This window comes from Gadus chalcogrammus, chromosome 23 (genome assembly GCF_026213295.1).
Source record: "Gadus chalcogrammus isolate NIFS_2021 chromosome 23, NIFS_Gcha_1.0, whole genome shotgun sequence".
Lineage (NCBI taxonomy): Eukaryota > Metazoa > Chordata > Actinopteri > Gadiformes > Gadidae > Gadus > Gadus chalcogrammus.
Genome location: NC_079434.1, coordinates 1,680,768 through 1,702,765, shown reverse-complemented (window position 1 = coordinate 1,702,765; position 21,998 = coordinate 1,680,768). Strand labels below are relative to the sequence as shown.

Genomic DNA, 21,998 nt, shown 5'->3' with positions numbered 1-21,998 from the left:
ATATATATTTACATAAATATACATAGATACATTTATTATACGGCTCCTCTCAATGCCGTGGAACGCTCCGTTCACTTGCATGGGCCCTTCACAACTTCCGGCGGGGAATTATATTTGATAATTTACAGTTGCTAACTTTAATAGGTTCATGGTTGCTAAGTATAATAGACTGCTGTCAAGGAAAATTGATTTTTTGCCGTCTTTCGTATCCCTCCGTAAGTAGTCCGGTAATTGATCAACCCCAGCGTACTCCTTTGCTAAGCGACGCCAACGTCTTTGGCAGACTATTTCTCTGCTGATCAACACTACGAATGCTGGTAACAAATATATTCTAAAAAGACACACGGTGTGAAGTTATTTTTTAACGTCTCCGGACATTATCGAAAATAAACCCCTTCATGGCGAACCAGACACCGACGCGAAGCGGAGGTGTCTGGTTCGCCCTGTCGGGGCTTATTTTCCCGATAATGACCGGCGTTCTATACATTATCCCTTACATATATACATAAACATATACATACACATTTAGGCATATAACGTATAATATATATATATACGTAATACATATATAGGCATATACCGTATTTTCCGGACTATACGTCGCTCCCGAGTATAAGTCGCATCAGTCAAAAAATGCTCCATGACGAGGAAAAAAACATATATACGTCGCATCGGTGTATAAGTCGCATTTATTTTTAAACATTTAAACAAGAACGTTTAGTCTGGAGAGACTGAATGAAATTGCAATAGCAATATAGGTGTGTCGGTCCCTCGTAGTTCTGAGAGTATACCGAATTCAGTGACACCGGGATTCCACCGGACGCGTATGCGCCGCGGTCAGATGCCTTCACAAGTCCAGCGGAGGGCTCCAGTTTTCGCCGGCCAAGTCATGCGCTGTGATGTGTGACAGCTATGTTGCACAAAATTGCAGCTAAGGCTGGGGTAGCTTTGGTTGAACCGGAGGACATTGAGGACGAGAATATAATTTATTCGGTGGTGCAGTAGGCTTGCAGCGTTCAGTTGTAGGCCTAATGAATGACGGTGCCCTCTTGCGGCCGAGGATTATGTACGCACAATTTTGGCATATAAGTCGCTTCGAAATATAAGTCGCAGGGCAAGCCAAACTACAAAAAAACCGCGACTTATAGTCCGGAAAATACGGTATATGCATATACACATTTAAACATATTCATACGTATAAATCGTAATCTTTGAGGTTCAAACGTATCGTTTCCAGGGGATGCAGTAGAAATGGGTGGAACCAACGACCAAATGGAGGCTCGGGTAGGGCAGTATAACCTGGTCTTGGGGGTTTGATCCCAGCCTAACAGTACTGGGATGTCTGAATCCCCTGCCTGTTGCTCTGGATAAAGGACGGGTGGTTAATATTGGTAGGCCTACCCTCAGGTTAGAGGCTGGCCACTGGCTCCTGGGGATGACGCAGAAGGTTCCGGCGCTGAGGCCTTCGTTACAGCACAGGTACTCCACAAACTTCAGCGCCCCCACCAGGCTGTAGCCACAGTCCAGGACCCGGGGCACTGGGGACCGGAGGATCACAAACACCTCTTCACTCAGGACCTTCTGCAGGGAGGGCTGCACAACAATGGTGAGCCACCATTCAGAGCGGGCCGAACAACAACAGGAGGCTAATGTCTACCGTCCTATGTGTAGGCCTGCTGGGACGAGGCTAGTGCAGGATAATAGAGGTAGGGTGTTCCAACCCCGGCCCATAAGGTTCGATCCCCATGTCCACCGCCTAGATTCTAGGCATCCCTTACGGTAAGTAGAGCCCTGCACACGTCTCTTCAGTGGACAGTGGTCCTGTTGGGATCTTAAGAGGTGTACACCCAGCAGCATGTGCCTGACTGGCTGGATGGTAAAGACTCACAGGTCAGTATGGGGGGGGGGCGCCGGGCCACCAGGGGCACCACCATGGGGTAGGGGGCCTGGGTCTCCACCACCAGGCAGTCCTCGTAGTCCCCCAGGGAGTCGGGGGCGAAGCGGACCATGTATTTACAGCTCATCCCCGGGGCCACCATGCCGCCCTCGCCAGGAAACCGGCCTGTCGGGTCACATGACACAGGTCACATGACACAGGTCACATGTCACGGTGAGCTCGGTGTCGCTCCCCTCTACAAACAGACACCGAGAAACAGACCACAGCCAGAGCTAACTTCTTCATGTGCAGCATGGCACAATTTAAAGTATGTTAGGAAAATCTGGTAAGAAATGTGTCCTTACATTAGCATTCCCAATGCATTAATGTAAGGACCAGTCTCTGTGTGGTATTAAAACATAAAAGATAATATGACCAGGGCTATCACTCACCGAGGCCGATGGAGAAGTAGCTTGTGGTGGGAGGGAGCACTCTGACGTGACGGCAGCTGGCTGTCAGGTTCTTCAACTCCACTGGGGTCTGAGGGGGAATTGAGAGCATTGTCAACAGTTTCTTACGAATTTTTCCATTGCAATGTAAAACTGCATATGCAGCGATACCAACTCTGTTGAAACACAGACTGAATCCAACTGGTACAACGTGACATCACAGGGCCTCAGTCTGAGCCAATAAGAAAGAAGCAATAGGATATCTCTGAGCCTTTTGCCTTCACCATTAAGTGGGTGTTAATGTTTTAAGGATAAGGACGCTTTTAAATAGGATGGGTTAGGAAGCATTAACTAATCAACACACACAGAGTTGAGTGGAAGGAAGCCTAATGGACAGTGGCTCCTTGTCTAGGACATACCTCATACACCTGGCCCACAGTGTATTCAGTGAAGAGCACCACTCGGGGGTAGGCTTGAAATACTGGAACGGACTCATCTGTGGTGCTGATGACAAAGACGACACCACAAGAAAAGCAGTATATGATAGTACACTGAAGAAGGAAATTGCTTTTCACAGGCAACAAGTCAACTTATTTATGACCTTGCTTGTTATGTAATCACCTTGTACTGAGATAAACCTCACCCCAGATTCCATCTTATGCAAAATAAAAGTGTGTTTTGGTGTCTAGTGTGGTGTCTAGTGTGGTGTGGTGTCTAGTGTGGTGTGGTGTGTTGTCTAGTGTTGTGATGTGTCTAGTGTGGTGTCTGGTGTGGTGTGGTGTCTAGTGTGGTGTGGTGTCTAGTGTGGTGTGGTGTCTAGTATGGTGTGGTGTCTAGTGTGGTGTGGTGTGGTGTCTCATGTTGTGTGGTGGTGGGTTGTGGTGTGGTGTGAGGTGTCTAGTGTGGTGTCTAGTGTGGGGTCTAGTGTGGTGTGGTGTCTAGCGTGGTGTGGTGTGAGTTCTAGTGGTGTGGTGTGGTTTCTAGTGTTGTGTGGTGGTGTTGTGTGGTGTGGGCTGTGGGGTGTGTTGAGGTGTCTACTATGGTGTCTAGTGGGGTGTGGTGTGTTGTCTAGTGTTGTGTATAGTGTGCGTGTGTGTTTTGTATAGAGTGTAGTGATTTAGTGTGCTGTGCTTTTGTGTGATTTAGTGTGCAGTGCATTCGGTTGCCGTGTTTGTTTGCTCCTTCATTGTTATAAATAAACATATATTTGTTACACTGGACCACTATCTCTGGCTAAATCCATGTACAAACCTGAGTGCCTTGCTAGAATTAAATAACTAGTTTGTGGCGTAGTCTGCTACTGTACTGGGCCTGAGCCCTGTTACTTCTAGAACAGCCTTGGACCTGCCACATTTGTGGTGTCTCAAGGGGTGTCTATTGTGGTGTCTGTTGCGGTGTGGTATCTTGTGTGGTGTCTAGTGTGGTGTCTATTGTGGTGTGGTGTCTAGTGTGGTACGATGGTGGCTTTGTTCTTGGAGTGTAGCATCAGTACCTCAGCGGGCTATGGTGGGGTGTCGTGGTGTGGTGTGGTTTGATGTGGAGCGTAGCATCAGTACCTCAGCGGGCTATGGTGGGGTGTCGTGGTTTGATGTGGAGCGTAGCATCAGTACCTCAGCGGGCTATGGTGGGGTGTCGTGGTGTGGTGTGGTTTGATGTGGAGCGTAGCATCAGTACCTCAGCGGGCTATGGTGGGGTGTCGTGGTTTGATGTGGAGCGTAGCATCAGTACCTCAGCGGGCTATGGTGGGGTGTCGTGGTGTGGTGTGGTTTGATGTGGAGCATATAAGTACCTCAGCGGGCTCAGTGTCGAGTCTCCCTGCAGCGGCCCTGTCTCTGCCCTGCTCCGGGGTCGGACCAGAGAGTTCATATGCGGGGGAAGGAACCGGGGGTTGCGCAGGAAGTTCTGGCGCTCTTTGAGTTTCCTCAACCCGTCCAAATCCTCCGCTAGATTCCTGCCACTCAACGGCATGACCCGCTTGGCCTCGGAAGGACTCTGCTCCGATCCCCGGGAGCTCTGCTGGAGATTCAAGACACTCATCATTTCCTTCACCTTGGTCATGGTAAATAAGCTGCATTTATATAGTTATTTTTCTGTACACATACATTCACCCATTCATACACACATTCACACACCGACTGCAGTGTCAACCATGCAAGGCGACAGCCAGCTCGTCAGGAGCAGTCAGGGTGAGGTGTCTTTCTCAGGGACACCTCGACACTCCGCTAGGAGGAGCCGGGGATCGAACTAGCAATCTTCCGGTTACAGGTCAACCCACTCTACAGCCTGAGCCACATGCCGCCGTCATCAATTCATGCTAGTTTAGTCTCACTCTCTCGCCTTGTTTGGCTTGGTCAGAATCAGCCTTGATCTAAGATGCATCTCGTTGAAGGAAGCCTACAGGTAGGCTGCACGGTCGGTATTGAACCTAGTGCTTTACTCCCTTCTCCTCTGACCAATCAGGTGCCTCCTGTCATCCTTTCCATCATATAAAACATATACGCAGCACTATGAGGAAATTATTCTTGTCCAAGAAGACCAGCATAAGACTTCTAATAAGAAGAATTTAGCATAAACACTTTTATATGTATCTTGTACACTGGTTTGAATGTGTTGTATGATTTGCTGTCTATTGTATACTGCATATTATATATATTATTTAAAATATACATATTCTTTTTTTCTATAAAACAAATCACATAGCATACCACAGAATGACTTTTCCTCTTCAGGTCCACGAGGTCCAAGCTGGACTCCAGGGTCCCGCTGCGTTCTGACCCCTCCTGAGGGACGGAGCCAGGCTGGGCCCTGGGCCTGCTCAGAGCCGCATGGCCCTCCTCCTTGGACTCTCTGCACACATGCATGCTGTGGCTGAAGGTGGGCTTGGCATAGTCCAGGCAGGGCTTCACTAGATGGAAGGATAGAATCAGAGGGGAATTGAAGGGAGTGTTGGAGGTCTCCCTGGTAGGTTATACGGGGTCATGCAGGGGGTCAGCCGGGGTTACCTTCCGGCGCCCGGCTGGGCTGGCCCTGTCTCGGATGGTAGTCCTGAGGACCAATCAGGTGGTTGGCCTTCAGAAGGTGGTTGTCCACGCACCATACCAAGGTGGACCTGGGTGCTGGAGGGGGCCGATAGAGAAGTCCATTCAAACATATTGTTTTTGATGATGAAGATGAAGACGACAACGCATTGATACAGCCAGCCACAAACCATCCAAACATAACACGGCTTGAGGAGAAAGACACTGTAACTCTGTACAGACCTTTGGCTCATTATTGGGCTTGTGAGATTAAAAGTATGCAATCGCTTGGAATCCATATGTCCACCATTCATCTACCAACCTACAATTTAGGATTCCCGTTTAGAGACCCACCTGAAGGGAGTCCCAGCCCATCGTACAGACCCCCCTCCCCTCCAAGCAGGCGGGCCTTGTCCTGGGTCTCTGAGGCCCGGACTCTGGCCTGCAGGAGGTGCCTTTCCAGCATATCGTTCTGTTCCATACGCTGGCTGTACTCCCTGTGGATCTGTACCAGAGACACGGGCAGAATTACATTCATTATCTGATGACTCTGATGATGAATTCATTTTTGCTTTAATTGAATGTGGGATAAATGGATTTATTCCACTACCTGTTCAAGCTCTTCAACGTATTCCTCATGGTAGTCACTTATGCCCCTTTTGGTCTTGGACAGATTGGAAACAGTGTCTTTCCCAATGACTTCTTTAGTGTAAGCATCTTTAAAAATGCTTGCCAACACGTGGGAAACATCCTTTGTACAAGAGGAATAACGGTCATCATAGATCATTTGAACAGTCTCTGTACTAGTGCTTACCTAGGCCTGCTCAGATGGAAACCGTCGGACAGTCTCTGCACTAGTGCTTACCTGGGCCTGCTCAGAGGAGGGGGGAGGAAGGTCCATGGAGGCGTCCTGCTCAGTGGAGGGGGGAGGGAGGTCCATCGAGGTGTCCTGCTCAGTGGAGGGGGGAGGGAGGTCCATCGAGGTGTCCTGCTCAGTGGAGGGGGGAGGGAGGTCCATCGAGGTGTCCTGCTCAGAGGAGGGGGGAGGAAGGTCCATGGAGGCGTCCTGCTCAGAGGAGGGGGGGGGGAAGGTCCATGGAGGTGCCCTGCTCAGAGGAGGGGGGAGGAAGGTCCATGGAGTTGTCCTGCTCAGAGGAAGGGGGAAGGGAGGTCCATGGAGGTGTACTGCTCCCAGTTGGCTAGAATGTCAAAGTTATTATACACGTAACCAACTTGACATGAAAGTTAACTGTGCTTTTCTTTAAGCGACGCTACCGCCATGTTGGTTTACATGTCGTCATGGTAACGTCTCTTAAAGGGGCCGTCTGCGTCGTCATGGTAACGTCTCTTAAAGCCGCAGCGCTTCTGTGTTCTGGTTACCATTCTTCTCGGTGGACGCTCAGGTTTCACCACAAAACGGCCCTTTAATGACGTTCCTGCGTTTTAAATGCAAAAATTCAACAATGTAATACAACATTTGCATTGGTGAATGCAAAATATTCTTAGGCATAATCGTAGTTGTTCTTCCCCATCCCCGCCGTGCAAACCCCGCAGGTAGACTCAGGTTCAATGTGTTATTTATCAATCCAAATGAATAAACGCAGGGCCATGGAATAAAAGTAGCCTCATCAAAATCAAAAATTACACACGTGGATAATCACTCAATCAGTGAGGCATTTTGGGGCACCAAAGACGTCACATCTCATAATAATCATAACCAGTGGTCTACGTGATACGCAGGTATACGCCGTAGGCTATACCCCACTAGGAACGCACCAGGATTTGCGTATACCCACTTAAAAATGTGCACGGATACGTATCAATCGTCTTGTGACAGATCTTTCACTTCTGTGTTTATTTTTCGCAAATACCGGTTGGGTATAACTGCAATAAAATACTTTAAGCAGGGGAAGTTATCTCCTACATTCACCATTCATAAAATCCCTCCTGCGCGCTCGATTATAACTGCAATAAAATACTTTAAGCAGGGGAAGTTATCTCCTACATTCACCATTCATAAAATCCCCCCTGCGCGCTCGCGCTCTGCCCTGAAGCTGCCCCTGCATCTCTGCACGTTAGTTGGCGGGCCGAGCCCCTCCTTCTCGCGTGTGTGTTTGGCGCGCGCGTTTGTGTGTGTGCGTGTGCGTGTGTATGTGTGTGTGTGTGTGTCCAGTCCTCCCATATTAATGTGTAAACCACATAACAAGTAGTCAACAGAAGACAATGTTTTAATCCCACTTTATATTGTTACTTTTAGATGAGAACCCCTGTTCAGCATAGGCTAGGCCAAAACAGGCATCCTTGGTCAGGGGCGGACTGGCCATCGGGAATACCGGGGACGGTAGGGCCATCGGCCCACCCGGTGCGTGTGTATGTGTGTGTGTGTGTCCAGTCCTCCCATATTAATGTGTAAACCACATAACAAGTAGTCAACAGAAGACAATGTTTTAATCCCACTTTATATTGTTACTTTTAGATGAGAACTCCTGTTCAGCATAGGCTAGGCCAAAACAGGCATCCTTGGTCAGGGGCGGACTGGCCATCGGGAATACAGCCGGTGGCCCACCGGGGACATGGCCCAAAATACTATTTTGTACCGGCCCACGCCCATCATCGCATCAGCCCTACAATGGTTAACACAGCGACACAAGCGTAAATTTCTCCAAGAGCTATACCTATGTAATCGCACTGACTGAATTTTATACTGCTACTCGCAATCGGACTTCACACTCATGGTGACTATTTTTCGATTTTCTTTTAAGTGTCTTCTAATATGTGTTTTACAGACTTCGGAAGTCCAAAGTAAGAAAAGATCTCCACCTTATTAATAAACACCTCTAAATTGGTTCTTACACAGCCGAAGTGTTCTCAGCTGTGCGGATTGAGGTAGAGAATTTGGATTTGCATACATACACGCAACGCGGCACCCAGTTCTACGCATGCGCTCAACCCATGAGGAGAAAGGGATTGTTAGCGGCGAATGTCTCCAGCTTGAGACCCGCTGAGGGACCACCGCCGGAGGCGGAGGTGCCTAAGCGCTGCCCGGCAACGATCCCTTTCTCCTCCTTGTCGCGGTTCAGTCTACTTCACATTGATGAGGACGTTGAAGAACCAGGAACGTCGGAGAACCCAACGCGGTCGTTTGAGATTCATAATATCGGCTCACACATCTTTTGGCCGTTATAATATATATTATATGATATAGATATCTATGTAGGCTATATGATAATATTTTGATATAGAGCTCCAGGACTCCCGTGTGTTCTAGAATATTTACAGAACACGGCTAAAGGCTGTGTGTGCCTCGCCATTGCGATACATCCACTGTAAACAGAGCGAATGGTACCGTGGCTGCAAGCTGCTCAGGGCCACACCCCCACCCTCCTCCTTGACCCGCCTCGCTCCTCCTCATTTGCATTATAGCTACAGACACCAAAACAGCGCATTTGGGGGAATGTGCGACTGGCTCGGAGTGGCTGTAACTCTGCACCACGGCTGAATTTTGGGAACGCCGTTATGTAACTTACTGTTTTATTATGCACCTTCAGCACCCCTACACAAACAATCACACACCCAGCATGCAACACTACTGATACCACTGATGTTCACACCCCATCGTATGTTCTGTTCTGTTCATTTCTAATATATTGTTCATACTAATTCTACCCTCTGATTCCAGTTTCTTTATTGTGTGGTCTTTCTCTGCTGACATTCATTCCTTAAGGCTTTGTAGTTATACTTGTATAACCATCTGATACTAGCCAAGAGTTAAGCATATTCATCTAGTAAACTATACCTACCTTGGAGTGTTACAATAGCCAATAATCATTTTATTCCATGCGTCCATCCAGGCAAATTGGTGGATCCAAATGTTATTAAAAAACAAACATACATATATGATGTAATTTCTTTGTAATCATCCAAAATAATGTTAAGTGTATGGGTATTTTTCCCAGAAGGCCACTGACTGTTCGATACGCGCGATCCATTGAGTGGGCAACGCGGCGTGTACTTTTTAGTGGGCCACGCGCCGTGTATTGAGTGGGCCGGTCTGACAGAAACTCCCGGGCCACTTTTTTCCCCCAGTCCGCCCCTGTCCTTGGTTAGAGAGGAGGGAAAAAAAAGTTAGGTAAATGTCAGCCAACATACAGTTGGTATACACAATTGTAATTCATAATGTTAATCACTATGCAAATGAGAGTATATAATTCCTGATCATTTTTAAGGTGCAGTAAATTCACACTTTTACACAATTCAATTACTGTATGGTATGTTAGATAACAACAGTAAGAGCTCAAATTAGAGCAATTGAAAGAGTGAAACATTAGTCTCCTGTCATCTCCTTCTCATGCACTGGTTAGCCATGGTTGTAAACAGTTCATTAAATTATTTTGAGTAGATTTTGTCCTTGTTTAGCATGTGCTATTGCTACTATAGATATACAAAGGACAACTTGTCATTTTTGTGTTATATTTGTTCATACTGTTATTAAAACTGATAAACCTACTCAGCTTTCCATGATTGTTGATAATCGTTATACTCTTAAATCAGCGGGTTGTAGACCCCTGCGTTGGTGAGTGTGGTGCGACACCCCATAAGCGCCACACACGTACACGGGCTACCGGTGGGACGGGTTTGTACGAGGCTGGGAGGGAATCATCACAGTATACCCACTACAATAAAATAGACTACACCACTGATCATATAGTGCGTTAGAGGGGATCAAACACCCAGAGTCCTCCCTCCTGCATGAAGCCATGGGTACAGGACGGGTTGAGCTCAACAATGTTGCTATTCCTTTTCAATCCCATTGGTTTGTGACATTAATATCCCATAGGCCTAGCTATTGAAGGCAACAGCCTGTAGGAAATGATGTAGACAACCAGCAGACATCCAGATGAGCCCGTGTATCCAAACACTTGAAGGCGTTTTACATGGAGTCATATTCTTGGCATTCCTTCCAGAGGTGTTGTCGTAGTGCATTAATTAGTTGTGGGATCTGATCCACACTCGTAGTGCTGAGGTGTAGCCAGGCCTCGTCAGACCGGTGTGGGACCAGGATGGAGGCAGGCCTCGTCAGACCCGTGTGGGACCAGGGTGGAGCCAGGCCTCGTCAGACCGGTGTGGGAGACCCACCCTGGGGTTGGTATGCGGGTGTTGCCATGTTGCGCACGTCTCACGTCTCACAGTTGGCACACTTGCAGTCCTGACGACAACAGCATCGAGCGCTCCCGGGTCCCGTGCATTGGTGGTGTCACATAGTTGAATCTCCGCTCTGTTTGGAACCATTCTGAGCTCTTCATCTTGATAACGCCGGACTTCGCCTCCTCAGTACGAGGCGTCTGGAGACGCAAGCGGCGATCGGCGCACGGAGACCCGCGGGACCCAACGACACGATGGATACACCCGGCAGCACGCATGGTGAGTGTTCATGTGTTTTACTGTCAGTGGTGTTCATGTATTTTACTGTCAGTGGTGTTCATGTGTTTTACTGTCAGTGGTGTTCAGCATTGTTCACCACATAATTGGCTTTAAGGTTTGTTTGAACCATTTGCCCCAGTTTATAAAGTCCACCCACGCCTATTTTATACATCTGACACATGAACTTGACCTTCATTATGAATTTGATGGTTTGTATTTGAACCCCTGTTTAAATCTAAAAGTCAGATTTGATGATAAGAAATATACAGGCTAGGCGTCCATGGTCGTCCGCAAATTGGGAGTCATGTTTGGTAACACACTGACCGCGTCAGTAAACACCGCACATAGTTTCAGAGTTTCGTGTTCACAGGGCAACCTCTTTGTTTCAGACTTTCATAGTTTCATGTTCAGGGCAGCCTTTAGTCGTCAGGTGAAACAGAAATGGAAAATGCATACCTCATTCAATCTGTGGTATAGGCTTAAACTGAAGGTTGGAAATGTTCTTATATCATTACTCTCCCAATTTATAATATAAGATAGCGCTATTTAGTTACTCTCCTTTTTAAGACTTTATATTTATCCTGAATGTGATCTCTAAATATAAAGCAGACCTGTATACCACCAGATCATTCAGGTCCATGCTCTTTAACTGTATTTTATATCTGAACCCGGTTACAGTCTCAAATGACATCCTGATTCCTGACACCAAGAAAAACTCCCCAAACCAGACAGAAGAAACCCAGACCAGCCAAAATAATAAAAAGCCCAGCTTTGAATTATAATGTAAAGCCGGTTTAATAAAGCAGGAGGCTATAGTCCCAGCTGAGGAGTGGATCAGGGCAGACAGAAGACTCTGGTCCCAGCTGAGGAGTGTGGATCAAGGATACGGAAGACTCTGGTCCCAGCTGGGGAGTGGATTAGGGCAGATAGGAGCTTCTGGTCCCAGGTGAGGAGTGTTGATCAGGAGAAGAATGTGGTCCCAGAGGAAGAGTGCGGAACAGGACAGAAGCAGCCTTTGGTCCAGCTGAGGAGGGTGGATCAGGTCCCAGCTGAGGAGTGTGGATCAGCTGAGGAGTGTGGATCAGGTCCCAGCTGAGGAGTGTGGATCAGATCCCAGTTTAGGAGGTGGATCAGGGAGACAGGAGCAACCAGTCGTAGTCCCGCCCAGAACACAAGCCCTGGCGTCTAAGGGGGCCTGCAGTACGGATTTCGCTTTTCCCGTTTTTTTGTCCCAAATAGTTGACCCAAAATGCCTTGTTTGCACAAATTCCAAATGCGGACTAAATCAGAAGAACTTCTATTTCAAGAACAACTGAAACAAGTGGCAATGGAGAACGGGAGGCGGCTAGGTAAGCTCTGATATGATCCGAGTTTACCTGCTCCACGTTCTTCTGAGGGTACAGGTATTTTGTAAACATGCCGGCCCGTATTCCAGCTATCGACTCATTTGCTGTGAAAGTGTGTCTTACTAAATGTTATCTTAACTTTATACGGATCTACTCGAGTCGTTATCGGCTGACTGTGTGTCGCACTCGCAGCCCGCTGCTCCGCGTCCTTCTGTCCGGAGGATCCAGACCCGCACCCCTGGCTTCAGGAACCGTACTTTACACCGACAGGGTTTCGGTCCGTTACGCATTACTTCGTTTTTGTATAATCATATCACCTAAAGTAGATCTAAAATAAGTTTCAACATGGACGAACCGATCAGCGCACCGTAGGTTGAACTCATGCCCTATCTCGTAGCTTCATAATGATAAGGGAAAGATTGGAATAATACAAGAGATTCAGCAATGGTGTATGTGATTCCACTGAGGAACATCCTACTTCATGGTTTCTATTCGAGACGATCATCCAATCAGCTAGACAACGGAACAGTTAGCTCCGAGACCCGACCGTTTGCAGGCGTGCAACCCTGCATCCTCTTTTCATTGTAAGCTTTCTGAGCCTTTACATCAAATAAGAAACCTGGCCTATTTGAAGGTTCATATGGACATCTTACTCTGCTTTAAAGTACTTTTGCAATGCTGTAACACACACACACACACACACACACACACACACACACACACACACACACACACACACACACACACACACACACACACACACACACACACACACACACACACACACACACACACACACACACACACACACACACACACTAAAAGTTACATGTAAAAGTCTACATGTCTGTGGGTCAACATAGAATATAGATATTCTATGTTGTTCATAATGTATTATGCATTACAATGTTATATGGATAAAGAGCTTGAGAATGCCTTCGATCCAGCAACGTGAGAACTTAATGTGCCCAGAGGCTCAGAGCCATCTGCAGTGAGCTCTGAGTCTCCTGCAGCCTGTTGTAACATGCAGAGATCCCAGTGTCCCAGTCATTGCTAGTCTGTTCAACATGCTAACCTCCCCACCAGTCACTACTAGTCTGTTTAACATGCTCACCTCCCCAACGGTCACCACTGGTCTGTTCAACATGCTATAAACTCCCAACCAGTCACTACGAAAACCCCCTGACTGAGCTGAGCTGCAGGTTTTGGAATTTGGTGTACAAGAGAATCATCCGAGGCGATTGCTCTCAGACGTGTCCTCAACCCTCCACCGCCCTGCCACGGGGCACATAGTCTGCCTTGTTGAGCCTGTGGTGGAGGAAAACATTCTAGGGGCCAGATTAACATTAACTCCCAGCGGACTCCTAAGTGTTTTCCTTTTTTCTTTTATACTGGCGCAGAGTAGACCAAACTACAGTTCCCATCTGTAGTGGCGTGGTTCAGCTCTTCACGTAGGCTGGTGTTAGTCATGGTGTTATTCCTTTTATGAAGGGTAATTTGAGGTTCAGAACTTTAGTCATTCAAGATGTTGTAACTAATGCAAGGCCTATGGTTTTGGACCTTAGAATTAAAGTAGTGAAGCCAAGATTTGTCAATTTCCGTTGACTCAGAAATGTTGTTGGATACATTTCTATATGTTGTAATATCCTTCAGGTTATAATATAACATTTGGCTTCTGGGCCTTCAGAGACAGAACAGTTAAGACGGACAAGGGAGTGAGACGGTTAGCGGGGACGTCGTGGTACATAGGACCACAGCTGGGACCCAGATCAAATCCATATCCACCATCACTTTACCCAAACACGTGTGGGAATAAAGATCGAGTGCAACCCTTAATCGACCATGAAGGCATGGCGGCCCCACAACCAGGGAGACCTGGTGAGCATCTTCTGATCACTATGTTCCCCTCCCCAGGCCTGGAGGGAGACGGGGACCTGAAGTTCCTTCTGACAGGTGGGACCCTGGTTAAGGTCCGCTCCACGTCCTGGCAAAAGAGCCGCTACTACAAGCTCCAGGAGGACTGCAAGACCATGTGGCACGAGTCCCGGAGAACTTTCAAGCCAAAGCAGACCTGTGAGTACTCCCCACATGAGACCATGTGGGTACGTTTAGACCAGGGACCATCAGGTTAAAGACTACACCATGCAGGTACGTTAACCAGGAACCGTCAGGTTAAAACTAGACCATGTGGGTACGTTTAGATCAGATACCATCAGGTTAGAACTAGACTATGTGAGTCGGTAACCAGGAACCGTCAGGTTAAAATTAGAGCATGTGAGTACGTTAAACCAGAGATCAGGTTAAAACTAGAACATGTGGCTAAGTTAGACCAGGAACCATCAGGTTACAACTAGACCATCTGGATACGTTTAACCAGGTACGATCAGGTTAATACGACTGATCCAGGTTATTGGCTGTCATTCTGGTGTTTTTAACATTCGGCTCTTATCATATAAGAATGATAAGGGCTTATTAAAGTTATTAATCTGTGGGTCGGTCCTAGTTCCCATGGGCCCTCTATTCACAACACTCCTTATCTTAACAGTAGCCTTTTACCACTTTTAGGGAAGTTACTGGAATGGAAACTCTCTCAGGATGGATGTTGCACTTTTTCACACACAGAGTAACAGGCATTAGCTACAGCTGGTGGCATTCAATAGCTGTTGCTTTTTGCTTCCCACACACACACACACACACACACACACACACACACACACACACACACACACACACACACGCCACACACACACACACACACACACACACACACACACACACACACACACACACACACACACACACACACACACACACACACACACACACACACACACACACACACACACACACACACACACACACACACACACACACACACACAATTTCTCCCAGCTGACTGAACCAAGTATTGAACCCCTACAGAATAATACCAAGTAGAGTCCAACCGATAATGGATTTTTAAGGTTGATACCGATACAAATATTTGGTGATTTAAAAATCTGATATACCGATATATATTTTAAAAATAATTCCAGAAACGCGCAACAAAACATAAACAGATTTTCCTAACATTGGTTATTTGTAGTTATTAATGAGTACACCCTAAAATAATAAGGTAATGCAGTTTAAAAATAAACTTTATTTTATTGTTTTATTGTCACAACAGAAAAGTCAAAATCAAAATGTATTAAAGTTCTGATAAATAAAATGTAAAATACAAACTTAAGATATGAAACTCAAAGTCCTTTGAACAATACACAATAACCCCAAAAAAGAAATAAGGGTCAGGCTCAATTAATTAATCGGCCGATACCGATAGTTTGGAAAATGCCTATTATCGGCCGATAATATCGGCCCGCCGATATATCGGTCAGGCTCTAATACTAACCATTGTGTCAGTGCCAGGGAACCTAAACTGAGCCCAATGACGCTCAAGCGTTGCAAATTCTGAGGAGCAACCATGCATGGAAAATATCCCATAAAAAAAATATCCCATACCCATACCCTTCAGCCCTGCCGGGCTGAAGGGTACCATACTGGGCCTGATGCACACACATGTTAGGATGAAGCCCCTCTCTCTAAGAAGACGGTTTAATGCCACACTCAATATTTTCATTCTGTTTTCGCTCATGTTCTGTGTGATGAAAGTAGTAGGATGGACTGTGTGAGGCCAGAACAATACCTCCTGTCTCAGGCTGATATCTGGTATCTCAACAATGCCTGAGACACATAATGGGATTGAGATTCCTCTGAGTCCTCTTTTCCCATTTGATAGGTTTCCAAAATTCCAAGTTGTCACGATCTTTCCACAATAGGTCTTGTTATGCTGCGGCTACTAACGATAGAAACCAAACAAAACAATCGCTGCTGTTGTGGTCCGAGGGTGAGGGAGTTATTATATCATGATATGATTCCAGAAGTCAGCTGAGGTGACGCCACTCTGGCTGGGCGTGTTCCGACCACACCCACCTCCCCCTGCGGTTGTGATCCCCTCTCCGCCACTGGAATAGAGAAACATTCCTTAGCCCAATCAACAGCCTTCTGTCTGCTATCCCCTGGTATTTTGGTTGGTATTTACTTGGCGAGCGCTGTGAAGAGAAGAACGAACACAGTTCACTGACCTTGTAGATTCAACCCCTTTAGTGTTGTTTTGGTTTGAATCCATGGCAGCCTGGATGGTGACGTCCTCTGGGTCCCAGGACCCCTGCTTCCATACAATAAGGGGCTCAGCTACAGTGGAGGGCCCCCAAAGGTGTTGTTAGGGGGGTTGTGGTTTTAAGGGGCCTTCCGTTTATGTTGTCTGTTTCACAAAGTATTAACATTAAATAAGTAAATAGAAGAGAGTGGTTTGTAAGAGTGCATTATGGTACTCTGAGCTTCACGGAATGTGTATGCGGGCGAGAGGAGGGAGGTCGATTAAATCACAGCATTGCAAACCACATAACCAAATCTCTGTGGAATGCGTTGAGTTAGCCATCGGGCAGCAGATAGTGGTCACGTCTCGGCTGCTCGGCCTCCCGGCCCCAAAGGGGATGATTTACTGAGCTGTCAGAGGAGCAGAATAGAGACATGCAAGGCCTGGCAAGAGATCATTAAGTTAGGGTTAACCAACACTCTATGGACCGGGTTATAAGGAATAGAACAATCCATACATAGTGGTCAGTATTAAGTTGTTCAAACCCCAATGCCTGCTTCATACCTTCAGCAAGATGCATAACCAATCCCTTGCAATTAATGACATGTATCTAAAAAATAAATCACAACCAATAGCTTGTTATTAATGACCTGTGTCTGAAAATAAATCAATGCATCTACTAAATAGTAAATAGTACTTATTAGAGTGTATTCATAAAAAGTGTGTGAATTTACACAGTTTAGCAGTGTAATCTTTGCTCAGTCAGAGCCAACCCAGTTCTGTAGCCTCCCATAGTCCACACTAACCCTGTCCCTGTCCCTGATTCGTCACTCACCAGCTTCATATTATAACATTCAACAGCTAAGTTAATGACAATGGAAGAATTTTGGTCAAACACACAGCTACACTGGCCAAACACAATGGCTATTTATTTTATAATTTAATGTCCTTAAGAGGGGAAAACAAGGTTTATCAGGTGAAGGATTCATGACGACGCACGGGTTGGAAATATCCAACTATGGATCAATAGGACTGAATGGCTGATCCTCAACCAAGCAGAATGACATCTGTCTCCCCCCAGTCACCGTGGAGGACATCGAGTCCCTGCGCCACGGCCGCCTTTCGGAGGGCCTCCAGAAGTACACGCACCCCAGCGCAGAGGACCGCTGTTTCTCCATCCTCTTCAAAGACCACCACAAGCACCTGGACCTGATGGCCGCCTCGGCAGAGGACGCCAGGAGGTGGGTCAGCGGCCTGGAGAAGTTGGTCAGCAACATGAGGAGCCTCAGCCGGCAAACGAAGAGCGAGCAGTATCCTTCAGAGACACAGCCCGTCAGCTGCTGCTTCTCCTTAGGGTCGATCCCTGACCAATGGTCCAAGGCTACATGTACCCTCCTGATCAAATCTATCCACTTCCCAGTTCTGTCCATAAAGGCCAAAAAGAGAAATGTGTTTATTGAAACAGCAGACTGGAACAGGTCTTTCTATCTCTATGCAGTCCCAGCAGGTCCAGACCAAAGATTATTGTTGAGAGCATATCAAACGACATATAAGTTATCACTTGAGCTTTCTGGTCAAAAGATGTATTCATGACAGTATTGCTAAAGTTGTTATCTATCTACCTATCTATTTTTATTTGTATCATAATTAAGTTTCATTGTTTTGAACCTGCCGGAGCTTTCAGGTGTACGTTTTTCCTTTAATCTGAAAAAAAGCTGGATTTTCAACTGCATGCGAAAAGCGGATAAGAATGAGGACAACAAGATGACCTTGAAGGAGCTGAAGCACTTCTTGCGGCAGATCAACGTGGAAGTGGACGACGCGTATGCAGAGGAACTCTTCAAGGTGAGACACTCTTTGACAACAAGATAACAAAGAACCTCAACTGACAAATAACCATTTCTTAACTGAATGCTGAACATTTTTAAATAGCAGCTGGCAGTTTGTTTCTGACTCATCCCCTGGATGTCAATGCACACCCTCTCCCCATCTCCTCCCTTATTGGTTCCACTGCTCCTCCTATAGTCATGTCTCTTCAGTCGTTCTAACTTTAGATGCTTGTAGCCTTACTCTAAGAGATGATGATGGTTTTCCACTCTGGGTGGATTTCAAATCTCATGGCCATGCGATCATTATACATATTGTTAGCCCACAGTTCCAAACACTCTCACACTTCCTCACTGACCCTCCCATCGTGACTCATTGTTTCCTCATTGGCATGCTGTTGTTGCGTGATCTCAGAAATGTGACAAGTCCAAGTCGGGTTCGCTGGAAGGCCCGGAGATCAAGCACTACTATGACCTGCTGACGCACCGGGAGGAGATCGACGTGATGTTCAAGAAGTACGCCAACTCCGAGGGCCACATGAGCGCCCGCGACCTCCTCACTTTCCTGCTCACCGAGCAGAGGGAGCAGGTCGGCCTGGGCCATGCCGTCACACTCATCAACAAGTACGAGATGGATGAGACAGGTACTCCTCTCAGCCAGAACCCTGACCCCGACCCTGACCCCAACCCTGACCCTGACCATGACCCCGACCATGACCCCAACCCTGAGCCTGACCCCGACCCTGACCCCAACCATGACCCCAACCCTGAGCCTGACCCCAACCCTGACCTCAACCATGACCCCAACCCTGACCCTGAGCCTGACCCCAACCCCAACCCCGACCATGACCATGACCCGACCATGACCCAAACCCCGACCCTGAGCCTGGCCCTGACCCCGACCCTGGTGAGGTCGGGGTCAGGGTCTTTGGTTGTGGGTGAGGGTTTCAGTTCGCATGACTATTGTTTTGAACAGTATCTCCAATGTATTATTTATCTTTATTTTTTGTACCTGATGGAAGCATGTTGTCTTTCCCTACGAGAGTTTTGTACTTTGTTAATGCATAATAATTAAAAAGTATTCATAAAAATATGTATATAGGCGGGGCCCTATTGTTGTTAAGGCGGCCGCCTTAACCATACTGTGCTGGGGGAAACAATGCATCTTTATGAGCGTCTAATGAGCCGCCTGTCCGTCTAAAGAGTGTCTCTCCGTCTGCCCCTCCAGCCAAGCAGACGCAGCACATGACCAAAGATGGCTTCCTGATGTACATGCACCACGAGGACGGGGCGGTGCTGAACCCGGCCCACAGTGCAGTGCACCAGGACATGGGCCAGCCCCTCAACCACTACTACATCTCCTCCTCCCACAACACCTACCTGACTGCAGACCAGCTGAAGGGGCCCAGCAGCACCGAGGCCTACATACGGTGAGGCTCCTGGCCCCCATAGGGCCCCCAGGGTGAAGGAGGTTCATACACTACAATATCAGTTGAAGTAGGAGAGTTTAATGGTTAGAAAGGGGATGGGTTTGAGCCCCAAAGCCTTTTTTTCTAACCCCTACCTGCTCACTGATGACCAGACCCCCTAAACCCCTGTGGTAAAGGCCCTGCTGACTGACATACTGTAGAGATGTGTCCCTGGTGGCTGATGGAGGCGTGTCTCCTCCCCAGGGCCCTGATGAAGGGCTGTCGCTGCGTGGAGCTCGACTGTTGGGACGGGTCGAGCGGGGAGCCCGTCATCTACCATGGCTACACCCTCACATCCAAAGTGCTCTTCAGAGATGTCATCAAGGCCATCAAAGACTACGCCTTCAAAGTAGGCGTCCTGACACCACCCCCAGAGGCTAGGAGCTAGCACGTAGCTAGTAGAGTAGCTAGTAGCCTTCTTTTGAATGTTTCATGGTGTTGCGTTTATGGGCTGTCTTGTGTTTCGAGGTACACCTCGAAACACCTCGAAACACAAGACAGCCCATCTTGGTGTTCCTGCTGCTTGTCACTAGTTTCTAGTACCGAGGAAGTATCTAGAGGCATAGCAAATTGATGATAATTTCTCTGGCTGATAGAATTGAAGCCAGTTGCTGTGTCTGTAACGGGGGGGCTAGGCAGAACCCAAGTGCAGTGCACAGACAGACTACAGTTGTAGGATAGTTTCAAGGATTTATTCTGGTACAGGATCGGGCAGGCGGAGAGCAGACAGTGAGTCACCGACTCACCGAGGTGGGTAGGGAATCGTCGGTGGGTCAGCAGGCGAGGGGTCGGCAACGGGAGGGCAGAAGAGCAGATCGGGAGTCGGGAACTGGAGAGCAGACAGGCCGACAGGGACTTGACGTCGGGCAGGCGGTCAGGCAGGCGAAGGGTCGATAACAGGAAGTCAGGCATGTGGATCAGGAGACGGGGACAGAGGAGCAGACAGACCGGCAAGGACTGGTCGGCAGGCAGGAGGTCAGACAGGCGAGGGTTTGTTAATAGGCAGAGTGGAGTAGACAAAGTCAATTGTGAGTTGCGGGAAAGCTCTGAATGAAACGAGACAATCTGGTGAAAACTGAGTGAAAGGAGAGGGCTGTTATAGGGGGAGTACAGGTAAGGTGGTTGGGTTAATTAGGGGAGATCAGGGTGGCAGGCAGGTGAACGGGAAAACCAGGGGCGGACCATGACAGTGTCGGGGTGCAGCATATGACTCCTTCATGGTTGTTATGGCCAGCCTAGGGGAACCAGCCAGTAACAAGCTTTTATTCAAATGCATGGAGAATCCAAAATACAAGACAATAAGTAAAATAAATATCGGTGATTCCACACTTTAACAAACTAAGTGGACAAAAACGATGTGCTAGCTAGCCATAGGCTAAACATAAACAGAGGGAGAGCCCCTGTAAACCTATATAACTCATGAATCAACAATAGCGTGTGTGTGTGTGTGTGTGTGTGTGTGTGTGTGTGTGTGTGTGTGTGTGTGTGTGTGTGTGTGTGTGTGTGTGTGTGTGTGTATGTGTGCATGTGTGTGTATGTAATTGTGTGTGGTGTGTGTGTCTTTGTATGTGTTGTGCGTGTGTGTTTGTGTGTGTGTGTGTGTGTGTGTGTGGTCCAGACCTCAGAGTACCCGGTGATCCTTTCCCTGGAGAACCACTGCACGGTGCCCCAGCAGAAGCTGATGGCCCACCACATGGCCTCCATCCTGGGGGAGGCGCTGGTCACCACACCCGTCTCCAGCACCATGCCCACCCGCTTCCCCTCCCCCGAGGTCCGTAACTCTGACACACATTCTGTTGTTACACACTTTAAATCTTCTCATATCTTATATTTCTCAAACTTATCTTAAAGCGCCAACATATTCTTTATTTTGCTGACCACTTGCTTTTTTTATCCCGACAATAGCCTCCTAAGGACAGTTCCTCTGCGTCTCTCTCGTAGATCGCATCGTTCAACGTCTTTGTTCAATGTGGTTGCACGATCAGCAGCTTGCGGTTTCACTTTCGCTCCAGTTAGAACTGCTCACGATGATATCGCTGCTTTGTCTCTGTGGAGACAGCGCAGCAACACCTCTACCAAAGCCCCCCCCCCCCCCGGAACCGTCGCATTTACATCAAAATGAAATCCAATAAACCGCCAATGTGTGTGTAGGGTCCGAGGGTAAATTTGGGTGCTAGCTCAAGCAACCTAATTTAAAACTTAAGCAAACCTAAGTTAGGCTACTTTTTAGCCTGATGCTGATGCTGTTGCATCTCTCAGCTGTGCCAGAGCGTTCAGAGTTGCTAGGTAAACCACCTGACGTCGCCGCCCGGTGCAGCAGTGTGAACTGCCCAGTTTTGAATCCATCCCTTGACCTTGAGGGAAACAACCTTCTACTCTGCGAGCCTCCACCATATTTGAGGAGAGGAGTCTGCTCCTTTAAAAGCCATCAAGGTCATCATGTGTTCTCACCCCGGTCT

The 21,998-nt window shown here is 47.6% G+C and overlaps 2 protein-coding genes across 4 annotated transcripts in view; one reads left to right on the top strand and one right to left on the bottom strand.

The window, feature by feature from the left end:
- The window catches only part of dlec1 (DLEC1 cilia and flagella associated protein), a 26,817-nt gene extending 20,194 nt beyond the window's left edge, over positions 1-6,623 (bottom strand). The window contains exons 1-11 of the mRNA XM_056584745.1: positions 6,618-6,623; positions 6,208-6,408; positions 5,953-6,093; positions 5,693-5,847; positions 5,328-5,434; positions 5,101-5,230; positions 4,064-4,393; positions 2,745-2,829; positions 2,329-2,416; positions 1,889-2,062; positions 1,402-1,538 (exon numbers count right to left, since the gene is read on the bottom strand). Coding sequence (XP_056440720.1) covers positions 1,402-1,538; positions 1,889-2,062; positions 2,329-2,416; positions 2,745-2,829; positions 4,064-4,393; positions 5,101-5,230; positions 5,328-5,434; positions 5,693-5,847; positions 5,953-6,093; positions 6,208-6,408; positions 6,618-6,623 — 1,554 coding nt within the window. The remainder of the gene's footprint in view (positions 1-1,401; positions 1,539-1,888; positions 2,063-2,328; positions 2,417-2,744; positions 2,830-4,063; positions 4,394-5,100; positions 5,231-5,327; positions 5,435-5,692; positions 5,848-5,952; positions 6,094-6,207; positions 6,409-6,617) is intronic.
- A 3,792-nt stretch (positions 6,624-10,415) lies between these two features.
- plcd1a (phospholipase C, delta 1a) overlaps positions 10,416-21,998 on the top strand; it is a 25,038-nt gene continuing 13,455 nt past the window's right edge. Inside the window, exons 1-8 of one of the 3 annotated variants that reach the window (XM_056583852.1) lie at positions 10,416-10,763; positions 14,024-14,182; positions 17,326-17,554; positions 17,960-18,089; positions 18,486-18,714; positions 19,299-19,500; positions 19,744-19,888; positions 21,158-21,310. In XM_056583852.1, coding sequence (XP_056439827.1) covers positions 10,739-10,763; positions 14,024-14,182; positions 17,326-17,554; positions 17,960-18,089; positions 18,486-18,714; positions 19,299-19,500; positions 19,744-19,888; positions 21,158-21,310 — 1,272 coding nt within the window. In that variant the 5' untranslated portion in view covers positions 10,416-10,738. The other 2 variants (XM_056583851.1, XM_056583853.1) reach the window with 2 other exon arrangements.